The 18,785-nt window shown below is 40.2% G+C and overlaps 1 protein-coding gene across 3 annotated transcripts; it reads left to right on the top strand.

Moving 5' to 3' along the window:
- The first annotated feature begins 3 nt into the window (after positions 1 to 3).
- Positions 4 to 18,498, top strand: gnat1 (guanine nucleotide binding protein (G protein), alpha transducing activity polypeptide 1). Of its 3 annotated transcripts, none has more exons than XM_066666598.1 (9): positions 4 to 96; positions 6,950 to 6,992; positions 8,552 to 8,693; positions 8,809 to 8,966; positions 10,137 to 10,265; positions 12,980 to 13,109; positions 15,318 to 15,471; positions 17,219 to 17,433; positions 17,654 to 18,498. In XM_066666598.1, the coding sequence occupies exons 2-8, from the start codon at positions 6,988 to 6,990 to the stop codon at positions 17,407 to 17,409; spliced, it is 909 nt and encodes a 302-aa protein (XP_066522695.1). In that variant the 5' UTR covers positions 4 to 96; positions 6,950 to 6,987; the 3' UTR covers positions 17,410 to 17,433; positions 17,654 to 18,498. The 3 variants fall into 3 exon arrangements, with proteins under 3 accessions (XP_066522695.1, XP_066522696.1, XP_066522697.1); XM_066666599.1 differs by having other exon boundaries at positions 11 to 100; XM_066666600.1 differs by lacking the exons at positions 4 to 96; positions 6,950 to 6,992 and adding an exon at positions 7,830 to 7,902.
- The last annotated feature ends 287 nt before the right edge of the window (positions 18,499 to 18,785 follow it).

The raw sequence follows: 18,785 nt of genomic DNA, 5'->3' as shown, positions 1-18,785 counted from the left end.
ACACTCAGAACTCTTCTGCAGTCCACGCCTTGACAGAGCTTCATAAGGAAGTATAGAGATTTCACAATCTCTGCACCTCCAGCCTGGAGTGAGTGAGTGAGTGAGTGTACACACATACACTCACATATACACACAGATAGATAAGAGCTATTTTACAGCGTCCACAACCGCAGGATGTACTTTTATTACAGAAACCACACTCCACCCCACCTCCAACACTCTCTCACACAAACACACACACACGCACGCACATTTACAGTGCAGTAAAGCCCTGAAGCTGCTGCATTCCTGTAAACATGAACGGAATACGTCCTCTTTAATTCACTTACTATCTTCTTTGAGGGAAAAGAGGAATGAAAACCACTCAGCACATTATTATAATCATGAGCTATATTTCTATAAAATATCTTGCAACAACTGGCGGTGCAGCAGGTAGGTGTCGCAGTCACACAGCTCCAGGGACCTCTGAGACCCCCTCCGGGTAACTGTCTGTGAGGAGTGTGGTGTGTTCTTCCTGTGTCTGCGTGGGTTTCCTCTGGGTGACTGTCAGTGAGGAGTGTGGTGTGTTCTCCCTGTGTCCGTGTGGGTTTCCTCCGGGTGACTGTCTGTGAGGAGTGTGGTGTGTTCACCCTGTGTCTGCATGGGTTTCCTCCCGGTGAATGTCTGTGAGGAGTTTTGTGTGTTCTCCTTGTGTCTGCGTGGGTTTCCTCCGGGTGACTGTCTGTGAGGAGTTTGGTGTGTTCTCCCTATGTCCGTGTGGGTTTCCTCTGGGTGACAGTCTGTGAGGAGTGTGGTGTGTTCTCTCTGTGTCTGCGTGGGGTTTCCTCTGGGTGACTGTCTGTGAGGAGTGTGGTGTGTTCTCCCTGTGTATGCGTTGGTTTCCTCCAGGTGACTGTCTATGAGGAGTGTGGTGTGTTCTCTCTGTGTCTGCGTGGGTTTCCTCTGGGTGACTGTCTGTGAGGAGTGTGGTGTGTTCTCCCTGTGTATGCGTGGGTTTCCTCCGGGTGACTGTCTGTGAGGAGTGTGGTGTGTTCTCCCTGTGTCTGCGTGGGTTTCCTCCGGGTAACTGTCTGTGAGGAGTGTGGTGTGTTCTCCCTGTGTCTGCGTGGGTTTCCTCCGGGTGCTCCAGTTTCCTCCCACGGTCCAAAAACACACGTTGGTAGGTGAGTGTGTGAGTGAATGTGTGAGTGAATGTCGCACTGTGAAGGACTGGTGCCCTCTCCAGGGTGTGTTCCCACCTTGCGCCCAGTGATTCCGGGTAGGCTCCAGACCCACCGCGACCCTGAACTGGATAAACGCTTACAGACATTGAATGAATGAATGAATCTCATAATAAGGGGGGGACTTTCTCATGGCCTGTTCCTAGGTATCTCATAATTATAACTAATATCCCATAACTCTTTCCTCTACCTCACAAATACACCTGCACTTTACTGTCTACATGTTTACATGCCACTTTCATTTTCTGTCATAGAAATGTCTGTTTCAATTTATTGCTGTAGGTGATTGGAGCACACGTTCACTTTACCATTCACTTATGTATGTATCTCATTGAACTTTGCACTTTAATAGTCATTTAGTTATTCGCTGTAATTTCTTTTCCATTTGGCATTCTTGGTGAGGATCAAAGAAAGCATTTCATTGTACACGGAAACCTGTTCCTTACTGTGCAAATGACAATACACGCTCTTTGACTTATAACTCAACATTTTCTCATAAATTTAACTCACTATCTCAATATTATGACAACTATGATTTACTCTCAGCATTTCCTAGGGTTACCCATCATCATTTTGATTCACACCTGTAAATAATGTCTCAGACATATGAGAAAGTCTCATCATGATTAAGAGTCATATAAATATTATGGGTGGGCTCTATGTGAAGCTCTAATGGATTGGCATAGAATATTTTACATCTAATCTTGTGTATGATTATAATCACTTATCTAGCTTACCTAGTGACTGCTGTGAACAGAGCAGTTGACAACAGGGGAAAGACGTTGTGGCTGCTTGGAGAGACAGCTGACATAGGGGAATAGATACTTGTGAAGCTGCCACGGGCAACCTGTAGCAACAGCAGCCATGTGGATGCAACCAGTAAAGGCTACTATGAAACATATAGATTCAATACATATAGAGTCTGTGAGAGCAGGGGTGGAAGATGACTTAAAGGAGGATTACATGTTAATTTACATTAAACAATATACCAACTTAATATTTTTCTTTTAAATGATTTTACATTTATTTTTACTGCTAAACTGGTCTCAGTCTTGACTCAGACTCAACAGGTCTTGGTCCTGATTCAGACCAGGGTCTTGACTTGGCTCCAGTTGATTTAACTAGAACACTATAAGCCATCTTACTCCTGCCATGGCTAATGCAGTTTTGCATTACAGTGGTATAATATTATTAAATATTACTATACTAATGTTACTAATATCACTTGCTCTTTGGGGTTTACCATTAAATCCAGTCCGGTCTGGTGTTGACCTTCTCAGTGTTCTCCAAATAAAACAACACATAAAAAGCAAAGTACACTCACATGGCTTATGGCAATATACAGGGTGGGCCATTTATATGGATAAACCTTAAAAAAATGAGAATGGTTGGTGATATTAACTTTCTGTTTGTGGCACATTAGTATATGGGATGGGGGAATCTTTTCAAGATGGGTGGTGACCATGGCGGTCATTTTGAAGTTAGCCATTTTGGATCCAACTGTTGTTTTTTCAATGGGAAGAGGGTCATGTGACACTTTAAACTTATTGTTTTAAGGGGGAAAAGTGAGTGAGCATGTAGATGCTAAATCTAAGCTGCTCTAGATTTTCCCATTTAAATTCATGCTTTGGTGGCGCAGCAGGTAGTGTCGCAGTCACACAGCTCCAGGGGCCTGGAGGTTGTGGGTTCGATTCCCGCTCCGGGTGACTGTCTGTGAGGAGTTGGTGTGTTCTCCCCGTGTCCGCGTGGGTTTCCTCCGGGTGCTCCGGTTTCCTCCCACAGTCCAAAAACACACGTTGCAGGTGGATTGGCGACTCGAAAGTGTCCGTAGGTGTGTGTGTGTGAGTGAATGTGTGTGTGTGTCTGTGTTGCCCTGTGAAGGACTGGCGTCCCCTCCAGGGTGTATTCCCGCCTTGCGCCCAATGATTCCAGGTAGGCTCTGGACCCCCCGCGACCCTAAATTGGATAAGCGGTTACAGATAATGGATGGATGGAAATTCATGCTTTTCTATGAAGATTATACCATCTGTGAGAGTATGGCTGAACCAGCAATAAAGACTGAAAAGTTTAAAAATATTGAGATGTCCTTTATGCAGCAATGAATACTATCTCTTATATGAGCTCTCACACATTTGCTCTTTCAAACTATCTCATACTCCAGTGTGTGTCAGTCTTCAGATTGACAGGGAGTTCTGTCAGGTGAGAGCTTCATATCAGAGGGAAATCAGAGTAAACTGTAATAAGTATAAAGCTACTAATAAAGATATCAGTGATATCTTTTAGACTTAAGTTTTTATAATCCAAAAAATAAATTCACAGCATTTTGGGAATATTATGTCAATTTTGACAATAATATGGATAACTAAAAAGATTCAGTGAAAGTTATTACTGCATTAAAAAAAAGCACTAGCATGATAGCCATAATTTTAAACTGAAAATTGCATACCATATATGTAACATCATCTCAATCACTCCTCATCTCTCTAAGGCTTGCCCTTTTAATGTGCCTGAGAAGACTCTGAGAAGCTGTGAGATTAGCACCTTCCGCTGACCACAGCATCTTCCATCTAAATCTCAGGTCACCTATGCACCATGCAGTCGCCCTCTGTCCTTGTTGCTCATTGGACATCTTTGACCAGGTGGTCAACCAAAATCCAAAATCCTTCAAAGAATGGAAACAACTTGCTGATTCACCTCCACCAGTTTGGACTGAGCTGCGTGGTTGGCGGAACCTGGTGGGCCTTGTGGTGATCGACCGGTCATCCATTCTTCACTCCAGACTTCTTCTTCAGTCCTGATTCAGAGTTAATATGGGGGCTGGGGCGAGTGCTGAAGAGAAACACTCAAGGGAGCTAGAGAAGAAGCTGAAGGAAGACGCTGACAAGGATGCCAGGACCGTCAAGCTGCTGCTACTTGGTAAACTTTATTGACCCTAAGAGTGAGCCTTGAGGAACAACATAACACATGTTTATGGTTAGAGAGTTCTAGAGTTCTGGTAAATAATATGGTAAATGTTACTCACCTATTTACTTACTTAATAATTTCAAACTTAATACATTTTTTATAAGAAAAACATGCAATATGTATGTATTTTAAGAATCAACTTTATTTAAATATACATATAAATTCTGAAGTAATACTCATATTCGTTCAAACAACAGTAGAAATGCAGAGTACATATTTTAAAAGCATAATGTCACATTGAATCCAATGAGAACAACTAGTGTCAAATGGAAAATAACAAAAACATTTGGCTGATTATTCATGTGCTTGGTTTATATTTGTATGAAATAGCAAACATTATCAAATTAAGCAACGCTTTAGTCTTTTTGTGTTATCACTGCATTAAATTTGACTTTATCTCAGATCTGGGTCAGGGATAAGAAACTTTATTCAGTGTCCTCGCACACATCAGCTTTCACAGACTTAGGGCTAAAGTAATGATCCCAAGCCTCTTATTTTGATCCTCCTAGAGATAGGCACACAGGACAGGAGAGTGTTTTCACAAGCGCATTCCACACATACCGAAGAGGTGAGAGGAGAAAAGAGGGATAAGGAGGGAATGGAATTCTCAGAGTTGGAGGAAAGAGTTAGAGTAGATATTTTTTTTTTTTACGGATTTTAACACTGGATTAATTTTTACTGTGGGACTCAATGTTCAGTAAAATAAATACACTCAAAAGTGTCCACAGGTGTGAGTATGTGAATGAATGTGTGTCGCCCTGTGAAGGTCTGGCACCCCCTCCAGGGTGTGTTCCTGCCTTGCGCCCAGTGATTCTGGGTAGGCTCCGGACCCACCGTGACCCTGAAATGGATAAGCGGTTTCAGACAACGAATGAACAAATTAATTCAAATCTGATTCTACTAACTTTATAATAAGTAAAAAGCTCTAGAAAAATCACGAAATCAGAGTTGATTCCATATTTACTAAGGATGGTGTTGAACACTGAAAATATGAAATTAAGACAAAACTAGAATCCACAATGCCTTGTATATGACAGTACAGGTTATTATTTTTTAAAATAGGAATTAAGGATATGACAGGTTACAAAAATTTTATTTTTTAAAATTCCTTATTTCCATATATGTTAATAATCCAGTCACCATAAACTGCTTTTCAACATCAAATGAGCAACTTGTATAATATGAAGATGCAGCCTGTGCTTTGCTTGTAAATACTTGTTTACTTTCTTTGGCTGAATATCATCATGGGGCCGGGATGGTGGTGCAGCAGGTAGGTGTCGCAGTCACACAGCTCCAGGTACCTGGAGGTTGTAGGTTTGAGTCCCGCTCCGGGTGACTCTCTGTGAGGAGTTTGGTGTGTTCTCCCTGTGTCTGCTTGGGTTTCCTCCGGGTGACTGTCTATGAGGAGTGTGGTGTGTTCTCTCTGTGTCCGTGTGGGTTTCCTCCGGGTGCTCCGGTTTCCTCCCATGGTCCAAAAACACACGTTGGTAGGTGGATTGGCGACTTAAATGTGTCCGTATGTGTGAGTGTGTGAGTGAATGTGTGTGTGTGTTGCCCTGTGAAGGACTGGCGCCCCCTCCAGGGTGTGTTCCCGCCTTGCGCCCAATGATTCCAGGTAGGCTCTGGACCCACCTCGACCCTGAATGAATATCATTATGGTAAATAGTGGTTGTGTTGTTATCTCTCACTCTGTATATCTAAAATATCTGAGGAACCAGATCCACAAGACAAAGAATAATCACAGTATATAAAAGCAAACATCTCCTGGGTCTTGATGGAAGATGAAACTTAAATTTGTCTTTTGTCCTGTTTTATAAAAGGCCAAAACTGTTTCTATTGTAAATATTTTAAAATGTTGTAAAATAAAAGAACACTGTTATATTTAGTTGAATTCGGCAATTTCCTTAGGATCAATAAAGTGTTATCTTATCTTATCTTAGATTTACATTCTATCCAAGTTTATATACACTAGCACTACTGCTTTAACCTTCAAATTGCCTGAATTGCTCTTCTGATTATTCATTCATTCAATCATTCATTCATTCAGTCATTCATTATCTGTAACCGCTTATCCAGTTCAGGGTCGCGTTGGGTCTAGAGCCTACCAGGAATCATTGGGCACAAGGTGGGAACACACACTGGAGGGGGTGCCAGTCCTTCACACACACACATTCACTCACACCTACGGACACTGTTGAGTCGCCAATCCACCTCTCCTGATTAATCCAACTTAATTCAAAAAATTATAATTTTAAACCTGGTGTGTTCAACTACTGTTAAACCAAATGTCTTTCCCTGGCTGGGTTTAAAAGGGACATTGGCTCTGGGCTGTGGGTGGGTTAGGACACAGGCTATGGATTTGATCTAGGTGTGTCATATCATGTAAATGTGTACAGGCCAGTAACTCTCTCTATATGAGCCCACATAAGCCTAAAGTGGGATGACTTCATTTTGAGAGAAAGTGTGTGTTTTCAGGTGAGCTGTCCCTGTTGGCCCTATGCTATGATGTTCATAGATTTAGAAAAGAAAAAAGACTGGCAAAAAAACATAGTTTCTTAAGTTCCTAGTGTTCTTGAATATCTTTTTTGATTCAGTGCTGCCACCTACTGCTTATCACTTGTGACCAACACAAGGCAATAATAATAATGCAATTATTAGATCATACAGTCGTTACTTAGGAGAACAAACGCTACATGAACATATATCTCATTATATATCTCAATCACTCAGCTAAATTCACACCTGTTGTATGATCTACTTTTCAGGTGCTGGTGAGTCAGGAAAAAGCACTATCGTCAAGCAGATGAAGTAAGTGATCCATGCGCTTCACTCTCTCTATACACTTAGCTTTAGAAGATCAGTTGGTAATGCTTGACTCATAGGAAGCATTCATAAATCTGCATAACAGTGTTAGGTGGTAGTTTGCTGTGGTATAGTGATGCACTGCTCTTCTGGGAAGGCTGTACACAATGTTCGAAAGCGTGTGATGATTTGATGGCATTGATATGATGACACACAAAAATGTAATGAGCTAATTACTACTGATGTTCCATTCTTGATTCTGGTTGACAAAAAACACGCCAACTCACCCCAAACTCTGATCCTCACTAAAATGCTGGAGTGCTTTATGTTAGGTATAGGTCCTTTACACCCTTATTTACTACACAAAACATGGGAATTTCTTTTTTAATTCATCCGAGGACTTACATTTACATTTCAGCATAGCTGCTCGAGATGAGGGTAGGTACATGAGTTTTGCCTGACGTAAGCAAGGACTACTGACGTGCAGACTGACCAATTAAATGTTTACAGAAAGATTATCGACCAATAACGGTAGCTCTACAGTCAGACCGTCCAATCAGAAGATTTTAGGCTAGTTTACCACGCCCCCTTCTCACTCAAGTGAACCAATCGGAGTAGGGGAGGGCGGGACTAGTTTGTGAACGAAACGCTTCTCGAAGTTCTCTGTAAGTTCTAGAAAAACAAAATCCCGGACGTTTGTGAAATTCCACTCGGACATTTTTTAAGTCTAAAAAAGAGGACGTCTGGTCACCCTGTCTGAATTCACTCATGATAGATTAAAGATAAAGGCCTTCATGACAAATGACAGAAACTGCCCTGACTGCAAGAAGATGGCGGACCACTGTTGTCCCACTGAGGGCACAGTTGGAGGTCCACTAGCTAGTGTTCTACACAGTGTTTTCTGGGCGGACCGCTGGTGATTAAACAGAATTTTAGACAAAATGCCACATTTTAGCACTTTTCCATTCACAATCCAATTTACATTTTTTTCCTTCATTAGGTTTGTTTTTTTATTCTTTATAAATAAGATCAGTAAATCATTTTAATCCAGCACAGCGTCCATAATCATTTTATATCAGGCGTATACTCATTATTATATCTCTCATAGTTGTTGGTGATATTTGTATTAGCTTGTTTTTCCAGAATAAAAGTCTCTGTGAATGTAAAATCTGTTTAAGGAGATTATAAATGAGTTATATCCTGTACAGGACAGTAATCTGAGTGGTCCGATGGTGGACGTGCATTGGTCTACAGTCAGTGGTGTGACAGCGTTTTTAGGCCAGTGGACCGATATATGCTTGCTGTCTGTGTGATGCTAACGTTTTCCCTAAAATATTAACACACTGAAACTTTTAATCACAATTAGTCATAGCAAATTATGATTATATATTTTTAATCGATCGAATGCTGTTGTTTCACTTCAATGAAATGGCACTGAAACCTGTAAGACAAGCATTTACAAACGCTGTTATATTTGTCATATTAGATTTACGTATGTGCGTTAAAGGTGGAAACTGTGATTTTAAATTCTTGTAGCTCATCCAATTGTGCTTCTTCAACTACAGAATTATTCACCAAGATGGTTACTCCCTACAAGAGTGCTTGGAGTTCATTGTCATCATCTACAGCAACACTCTGCAGTCCATTATGGCTATCGTTAAGGCTATGACTACTCTCAACATTAGCTATGGAGACCCAGCCCAGCAGGTATTGACTTATACATATTGAATCACGTATGGATCACACAAGTTTGATATGTGCAGGAATCTCATCTCCATGGCAATAGGACCAGCCATCTGAGTGTGGGTTTTATGTTTGGCAGGACAATGCCAGGAAGCTGATGCACTTGGCTGATACTATTGAGGAGGGCACCATGCCCAAGGAGCTGTCTGACATCATTCTGCAGCTGTGGAAAGACACTGGGATCCAGGCATGCTTCGACAGAGCCTCAGAATACCAGCTCAATGACTCCGCCGGATAGTACGTCCACATTTCACTGTTTAATCATGTTACACATGGAAAATGTAAGGAGAAGGAGCACTGGGAGTTATTCCCAAGATTTGTTTAGGGTAGTGAAGGACAACACCGCCCTCCACACAACAGACTGTGTCATGATACATTTTTCTGGATATGCTTCTAGAGCACTGAACACTTGTCTGAATTATAAAGAAAGACAGATTTAGACCAATTACAGAAGACTTGTATTTAACCCTGTGTAAAGTACTTGCTTGAATAATGCAGACTAGATGTTGCCATTAGTTTAAATTAACTTTATTAACTGTTATGCGGGGTGGCACCGTGGCACAGCAGGTAGTGTCGCAGTCACACAGCTCCAGGGGCCTGGAGGTTGTGGGTTCGATTCCTGCTCCGGGTGACTGTCTGTGAGGAGTGTGGTGTGTTCTCCCCGTGTCTGCGTGGGTTTCCTCCGGGTGACTCTCTGTGAGGAGTTGGTGTGTTCTCCCTGTGTCTGCGTGGGTTTCCTCCGGGTGACTGTCTGTGAGGAGTGTGGTGTGTTCCCCCTGTGTCCTCCCACAGTCCAAAAACACACGTTGGTAGGTGGATTGGCGACTCAAAAGTGTCCGTGGGTGTGTGTGTGAGTGAATGTGTGTGTCTGTGTTGTACTGTGAAGGACTGGCGCCACCTCCAGGGTGAATTCCCGCCTTGCGCCCAATGAATCCAGGTAGGCTCTGGACCCACCATGACCCTGAACTGGATAAGCGGTTACAGATAATAAATGAATGAATGAACTATTATGCGGAAAAATTGGGCAAAATTTGAACACAATAATTTTTTACGTAGATATCGCCTGAAAATAAAGTGCGTACTTACTTGTAGACATACTTAGCTGGGATTATCAGACAGGCCCTTTTTGCCTGTTCCAACCAGTTCACAAACCATATCATGATATTCATTCATCTTCTTTAACCACTTCATCCTGATCAGGCTCAGAGTGGATCCTACACAAAACCACTGGGCACAAGGAACAGGAACACACCCTGATCAGATCACCAGTGCATCACATGGCATCTCACACACACACAGTCACTCACACACTCATACCTATGGACAATTTCACACATACTCACCCAGTCAAATTCAGGTCCAGCAAAGATATAACCACATCCTTGTGTTTCTCTGACTTTCTGTCAGTTATCTGAATGACTTGGAGAGATTGGTCCGGCCTGGGTACGTCCCCACTGAGCAAGATGTGCTGCGATCTAGAGTGAAGACCACCGGCATCATTGAGACCCAGTTCTCCTTCAAAGACCTCAACTTCAGGTAAAAATACAATACATATCAAAAATTTGCTGACATTTAAATATTCCATAATAAGATCTGGTCGTATAATAAATATATGTCCAAAATGCCTCATATTTAACCAAATGTAGGTTACCAAAAAGAAATGAAATAACAATTACCTAAAAGAATAATTAAAATCACTATTATTACTATTAATGTTTAAAATGATTGAGAAGCCATCTACTGTTGCTTTGTTGTGTAGTTTGTACCTTTCTATCTTCACCGAATGAGTTATTAATGAATGTCATGTATTATTTTGACAAGTGAATGGCAGTGTACTTCGAAATAAATGTTCATAAAAACCCCTTAAAAACCACAATTGCCTGCAGTGATGATGAGTTGCATAATCATCATCAATGGCATCATATTGCAACATCTGGATATGTATGAATATCAGCTACAGCAGCATGTCATGTAGCATGTAGTAAACCTTTAAAAAAAGTACTTCATCTGAAAACACTATCATGGCTGAACAGTAATATGGGGCCATTAATATAGCCACATTTACTAAATATCTGTATTATTGTATTAATGCATGTATTATTAGTAAAATTAGCATCACACCTTGATAGTGTGGGTCATTTAGATGCTCTGAAATGTAGTTTTGTGTTTTGCTTGTATGCTATATGACCAAAAGCTTGTGGATATGTGCTCAAACAAACAACATTTATGAAGAATATAAATATTGAGTTGGTCCTCCATTTCTGCAGTACCAGCTTCTAGCCTCTGGGGAAGCTTTTCTTTACGTTGGAATACTTCTCTGATGATTCGATTGCCTTTAGTCATATTAACATTACTGATGTCAGCTACTGATTGTAGATGGTTAGTTCCACACCAGTTCATCCCAAAGGTGCTTGATCACGAGAGAATGCAGTTCCACTTCTCCACAGCAATGTTATTCATCTTTAGCAGACACACTGAGCTCCAGGGCACCCTATTTCTTTAGTAGCAGTTCTGTGAAGATTAAACAAGCTATGCATACACAACTGAAAGTGTGTGTTCAAAATGGGTGCCCCTTATTCATGGATTGCAGCTGATGTCACAGTACTAGGGACCTACACATTACTCACACAACAAACTGTGATAGTTAAACTATCAACACTTGTAGTCCTCATTTAGACATTAAATTGAAAGAAATATAATATCAAAGAGACTGGGCCGTGTCCCAAAGTAGCGCCATACATAGTCCACATCACAGATAATAAAACTAATATTACAAATACTTATTAGATGCAAATTTAACAGGGAAACTTAAACCTTATAGCTAAGTAAAATTATTTTAGTGCACAAACCATTATTTTATTCTGTGGCATGGAAACCTCTCTCACTGATCACTCACACTTTCAGACAAGGGGAATGACTTTATTAAACTGTAAGCCAAACCACAGAAATATTTTAGGCAGTCAGTCGCGATAAAATTGTCCTCCAAGAGTCTGTTCCACTCTCAGGATGTAGGGACAGCAGGATCAGGTTATTTACCTGTACACGAGGGAAAAGACAACCCGGTCTCACTTATTCGTGATATAATCACATATATAGGAGACTGCAATTTGTGACATAGTCGCATATTTTCGACATTTTATGCGACAATATCACAATCATAAGTGAATGGGTAATTACCATAGAAACCGTCATATCCTTGCACCGTGTTATGTGACAGTAACACGAAAACTCCTCCTCATTGAGGCGTCATTACCATCCGTTAATACCACTGTCTTATTTTTATTTACGGAAAATATATCCTTACTAGTTCATTATTTGCTAAAATATCGAAGCAAATAATGGCTAGAGAAATGTCTTTTCAGTATTAACCTTTTGAAAACTAGTCAAAATAACGTTAAGTGAACGAAATGTTCTTGTTAGACTTAAAGCTAAAGTAGGACACCAATAATAAGCATTGCTTAGGAGAAATATTATAATAAAATACTTTATGCCTTTATTGGAATAAGAATTTCTGTTATGTAATTCTCATTATGCCTTTTTCTATGTTATGAGTAATGACCCTGTAATGAGGAAGAGTTTTCATGTTACTGTCACATAGTGTTTCTATGGTAATTACCCATTCACTTATGATTGTGATAATGTCGCATAGAATGTCGAAAATATGCGACTATTTCACGAAATGCAGTCTCCTATATATGTGACTGTATCATGAATAGGTGTGAGACCGGATTGGAAAAGAATATGTGGCCTGTGCCTGTCTCTTACATATTAAAACAATACACAAGTGAAATAAAACAATTGTGGAAGCTTATGATTTGTGTATGAATAACTCAGTCAGATTCAGGCAGAGCAAAGAAATGCATTGAATTCTGTTGTGCTAATGTGCTATAATGCTGATAATGCTAAAATGGCTAACTATTTTAAAGAGGGAGTGGGCTTCTGTGCCTCTGGGTGTTGTAAGACTCCAGTGCAAGGACAGGAGCTGTGTATGAAATAAAATTATCTCTCTTTCCCATCTGTTTACATTAGTGCTGTACTCTGAAACCAGACAAGTTCCCCAGTTCCCACAACACAAAATTGCATGAATGCAACTCATTAAGCTTATAGTGTCTACAAACTTTTGAACATATAGTGTAGATTGGAGCCTAAATGCTAAAGCTGAATTGCATGTGCCAGTGAAGACAAAACAGATGATGGAGGTAAACATTTTCCATAATGTCCGTACTGACCACTCTGAACACTGTGTGTAGGATGTTTGATGTGGGAGGTCAGCGCTCCGAGAGGAAGAAATGGATCCACTGCTTTGAAGGTGTCACCTGTATCATCTTCATTGCAGCTCTGAGTGCTTACGACATGGTGTTGGTGGAAGACGATGAAGTGGTGAGTTCAATTGAATGCTGAATACCAAGAAACCCCAGAGACATAGAATTATGCATTTTACTTCCATTCAAAACCACCAGTGACTACAAGCTGTTTTTGTTTCAGTGTCAAGAAAAATTACAAGATATATTCAGTATAAAATGACACTGAAGCCTCAACATCTGGATACATTCATTCATTATCTGTAACCACTTATCCAGTTCAGGGTCGCGGTGGGTCCAGAGCCTACCAGGAATCATTGGGCTCAAGGCGGGAATACACCCTGGAGGGGGCGCCAGTCCTTCACAGGGTGACACACACATTCACTCACACCTACGGACACTTTTGAGTCGCCAATCCACCTACCAACGTGTGTTTTTGGACTGTGGGAGGAAACCAGAGCACCCGGAGGAAACCCACCCGGACACAGGGAGAACACATCAGCTGCTCACAGACAGTCACCCGGAGCGGGACTCGAACCCACAACCTCCAGGTCCCTGCAGCTGTGTGACTGCGACACCTACCTGCTGCACCACCGTGCGGCCCCATCTGGATACAACTTTAGCATATTTTTGTATTTTGTGTGTCCACCTTTTTGCCCTAATCACAGTTTCCAGAAACCATATTTTTTTTATTTTTTTAAAAGAAAACTGCAGGAAAAAAATTTCCAAACCTCCAAAAGTCTCAGGAGCTGGTCGTAAAGTCTGAAGAGGAAAAGGAGCTTGATCCCATTTCTCTTTCAATTACAAAAGTTTAAATGCTGTTTATCGGATGGGGACAGTTTTGTTGGCCTACCAGGTCTTGTGAGGTTGTTCAGAGTCCCGTTTTCATGGGTGTTCCCAGTCTACTTGATGCTGGTGCACATCGAATTTAGAGGGGCACAGCTGCACCCTTCTGCTTGCCACTCAGCCATAGAAGCACAAAGCCTCTAGTAAAATCGCTGTTAAACAAAAATGCTGGTCGCAAAACAAATTTCTATTGTCTGAGTAATATCACAGAATAAAAGTCTTTGGAAAGACAAACACAAAAATGGATGAGAAGTAAACACAAGTAAACACAAAAATGGATGAGAGGGCAAATGAGCACTAAATAAATTATTATTAATTGCATTCTGTTTATGTGCACTTTCTTGAACAAACAGAAACAGTATAAATCTCAGATTTGCTACATTTGGTTTGGCCTAAGGGTTAGAGACCGGGCTTGGTACCAGAAGGTTGCTGGTTCTATCCCCAGGTGTGAAGTGGATCACCATGGGTGAAGTGCCCTTGAGCAAGGCACCGAAACCCTAAACGCTGTGTGTTCACAGCCCCTAGTGCACTAGTGTGTGTGTGTTCACTGCCACAGATGGGTTAAATGCGGAAGACAAATTTTGTTGTAGGTTGTACAATGACATATAATTGCATATTAACATTATTAACATTAACATTATTAACATTAACATTATATTTGCCAATACGCCATCCTTTTTTCCTCTGACATACAAGGCGTTTATTGAAAATAAGAGAGAATTTTGTTACTAACTTTCTGCAGCTCCTAATTTAATATGATTTTGTCTAGAATTGAACAATTCAGGAACGACAGTTTTTTAAAATGACTATACTCAGGGGTAGTTATGATGCATGATGTCTTACTTTTATTTTCTGTGGGCAGGGAATGTCTGACTGTTGACTTTAGTAGTTTATTATTTATTTTTAGCTATGAACAGTAAAGGCAGATTTTGTTTAAATATCTACAAAGCTTACATTCCTCTGTGTAAAAACCAAAATAAAAACGGTCTCTGACTGAAAGTGTTAGTTTCAAGCAGCACTGAGGCATTGTGGGAAATGTAGGACTACCTGTATTATAAGATAAAACTGACTTTTTACTGCTGTAATTTTAGTGGGGCACAGCATCATTTTACTGGAGCACATCTCCTTTGAGTTGCCCTGTGAAGGACTGGCGCCCCCTCCAGGGTGTATTCCCGCCTTGCGCCCAATGATTCCAGGTAGGCTCTGGATCCACCGCGACCCTGAACTGGATAAGGGTTACAGATAATGAATGAATGAAATGAACATCTCCTTTGAACTCCAGAGTTTGAGACTTCACTCACATTGGCTTTCTTCTTCCTTTTCCACTTAAAAAATATTCATACTTTCATACCATGGCATGTTTTCGTACTTCATGAAGTGTAATAACTCATGACTGTAACTAAAATTATCAGAGTTCTTCTCTGTGACTTTTGTCTTGAAGAACCGAATGCACGAGAGTCTGCACCTGTTCAACAGTATCTGTAATCACCGTTACTTTGCCACAACCTCCATCGTACTCTTCCTCAACAAGAAAGACGTCTTCGTTGAGAAGATCAAGAAGGCCCACCTGAGCATGTGCTTCCCTGACTATGATGGTAAGACCAAGTAATCATCAATTATAGTCAACTTCATAACCAGCAAAATAACGATGTTTCATCCTTAGCTGGAAAACAACTCACAATGAAAGAAATGTTCACTATTACGTAATTAGTGCCTTGGAAATATAATCATAAGAGTGAAATAAATGCTACAAATATCTGTATATTACACATCGTTTACTCTACAGGGTGGGCCATTTATATGGATACACCTTAATAAAAAGGGAATGGTTGGTGATGTTAACTTCCTGTTTGGGGCACATTAGTATATGGGGGGGGGGGGAAACTTTTCAAGATGAGTGGTGACCATGGTGGCCATTTTGAAGTCGGCCATTTTGGATCCAACTTTTGTTTATTCAATGGGAAGAGCACCTGAAAGTACGGATACTGGAAGTCTGTGCTAGCATTTCTCCTGAAGTGTTGCTATCAGTGTATGAAGAGTGGGAGAAGAGGATTGCATTGACAATCCAACACAATGGGCAGCACTCTGAACACATTTTATAAGTGGTCAGAAACTTGTAAATAACTCATGAAAAAATAAAGTTACGTTAAAACCACAAAAACAAAAGTTGGATCCAAAATGGCCGACTTCAAAATGGCCGCCATGGTCACCACCCATCTTGAAAAGTTTCCCCTCTCCCATATACTAATGTGCCACAAACAGGAAGTTAATGTCACCAACCATTCCCATTTTATTAAGGTGTACCAATATAAATGGCCCACCCTGTATTATACATCTTCAGTAATATTAACTGAACTGGTGTAACAAGCTCATAAATATTCATTCATTGTTTTTATATTAATGTTGTAGCCTGTCACTGCTTAAGAAGCCTCTATGTAGAAAGCTTTTGATTTACAACTTTTCACACTTTTATCCTTTCACACTGATTCATGATGAATGGATCAGTGTGTCATCTTGTCATTTCGGGCATAAAGATTTAATTATTGCTTTATAATATTCCGTCCTTATCAAGTGCATACTGTGACTGTCGTGGTACTCCCAAGGGTTCATGTTCTATCTTTAATTAGAGAATATAATTATACCTTATTCTATTTTTCATACACCCCATTTCATCTCCAGGAGTTATATTATGTTGTTTTATTTTACACAGTTCTATAAAGAAAGATTACAAATATTCACCTCTCTTTCTGAAGAGAGAAGAGAATGTAATGTATCTTTAGGGAACAAAACCAGCCCTTAGCACCACTGTTGTATCTTTAGTTACCAATAGCTTACCTCTACTATTCCTTTCTGAAAGTGTATGTGGCCTTCAAAGTGTTAACAAAACTGACAAGAGATTCAAGAAAAATGAACCAAAATGTGATCCAATATATGCGCCACATTTACTTGGAATAAAGGCCTGATACAAGGTTTTGCTGAAGAGTGGTGGTTTGCCAGCACCAACAGAATTAATCTGAGATGTTGATAACATTACACAGCTTTCAGAACGTCTGTTCTTGAGAGGATTTAAGTTCATAATATGCTTAGCACTAATACGGTAATTGACCTTGCTCCACATTCTCAGGCACTCTGTCTGTTTTTTTATTATTATTTTATTTTGCACCCCCCCTGTTAAAATTTTTTTCTTTATTTTTATTATTATTTTTTTATATCTCATAGAGCTACTCTACAGAGAACACACCTAATCAACACATTTGCCAAAGCTGCAGACAATATGCAAATATAATACATAATTAGGTGGCTAAAGTGCACTGACTGCACTTTTAAAAATGTATATTTTAGGTCCAAACACTTTTGAGGATGCTGGCAACTACATCAAGGTGCAGTTCCTGGACCTGAACTTGCGGCGAGATGTGAAGGAGATTTACTCACACATGACATGCGCCACGGACACAGAGAACGTCAAGTTTGTGTTCGATGCTGTGACAGACATCATCATCAAAGAAAACCTGAAGGACTGTGGCCTCTTCTAAACTCACACAAACTTGAGAAAAGAGGTGAGATTAAACATCCATTTGATTTAATGCAACGTGTAGAAAATGATCTCTCCATTCAGCAGCAATCTATCTGTATACTCTCTGTAATCAAGTCTACCAACACCTAGATGCAGAATCTGTATTTGTAATGGTGTAAATGGGGTCATAGTGTCACTGTAATCATGCCAATATATTGTAATGCAAATACTGGATTGAAAAATCTTCTGTTCTCCCATTCTAGGCTTGGAGCTGTGCATCAGTCAAAATAATATCAAATCAGCCCCTCTCTTCGTTTTTTTCCCCTCAAAGAAAGGTTTATCACTCTCATATCTAACCTATGCACACTATATTTGGATTCCAACAATATGAGGGCACAGACACAGGCAGCATCTGAGTAAGAGTGGCCCTGAGAAGAGGAACAGACCTACATGGTTGCTACTGGTAACTTCATAGTCTTGTACTGTGTACTAGATTCTGGACAGTCACACTGAGCCCAGTGGTGGGAAGTAGTCATAGCAGCATTTCACCAGCTGTTCACTAAAGGCAGAAAGGATCTGTTGGTGCATTAGTTTCTCCTGTTAACAGAATCATGTGGGTAGGTGTTTGGCTATTGTAGCTTTTTTGCAGCGGTGGACTACCCCTAGTCTCCCTAACAAATGTATGTGACATAGCTGTTCAGAAAATGGCCAGCCTTCAAAAACCCACCTGCATATGCACTTCAGCAAATCCTCTGTAATTCTAACAGTGAGAGCTACTTATGTTTATTACTGTAGCAGTTACCAACTGCATAGTTCATATGTACTTCATACTTAAAAGCTTATGCATATGGGAAGGACCTGTCAGGCATGAGACTCATCCCATTATCTCTATTAATGTAAGACTGTTCTAATTAAAAGAAACCCACCTGTACATCCTGACATCGCTTTGCTCACAGAGATATTTTGTATTATGGTGTAGAACGGCTGTGTGCGATCACAAATTGAACTAACCAAAAAAGGATTCATCAAAGCGTATGGAATTATCCAATGCTGGAGTGGCCATGGCTTCAGAAAAAATTAATTGTTGAGAAATGAAAGAAAACATTTCTGACCTGTGAATATATAATTAATAATAATAATAATAATAATAATAATAATAATATCAATAAAGCTTCTGTAGATATGTAATGCATTTGTCCTTGATGTCTCCTATTTTGTAGAACCTGGGCCCATGAAGTTCTCAGCAGGCCTGCATATATATGCAATATAAAAAAAAAGATGTTACTATTAGGTGCATAACATTTTTTGTGTAACATAACTGTAATTAAAAATGAAAAACATACCCCCCACCTTTTGCCATTTTACGGTAGCTGTTGCATAATATTAAAATTCCCA

Source organism: Hoplias malabaricus, chromosome 3 (assembly GCF_029633855.1).
Source record: "Hoplias malabaricus isolate fHopMal1 chromosome 3, fHopMal1.hap1, whole genome shotgun sequence".
In the NCBI taxonomy this organism is placed as follows: domain Eukaryota; kingdom Metazoa; phylum Chordata; class Actinopteri; order Characiformes; family Erythrinidae; genus Hoplias; species Hoplias malabaricus.
This window is presented reverse-complemented; position numbering and strand designations above follow the sequence as displayed.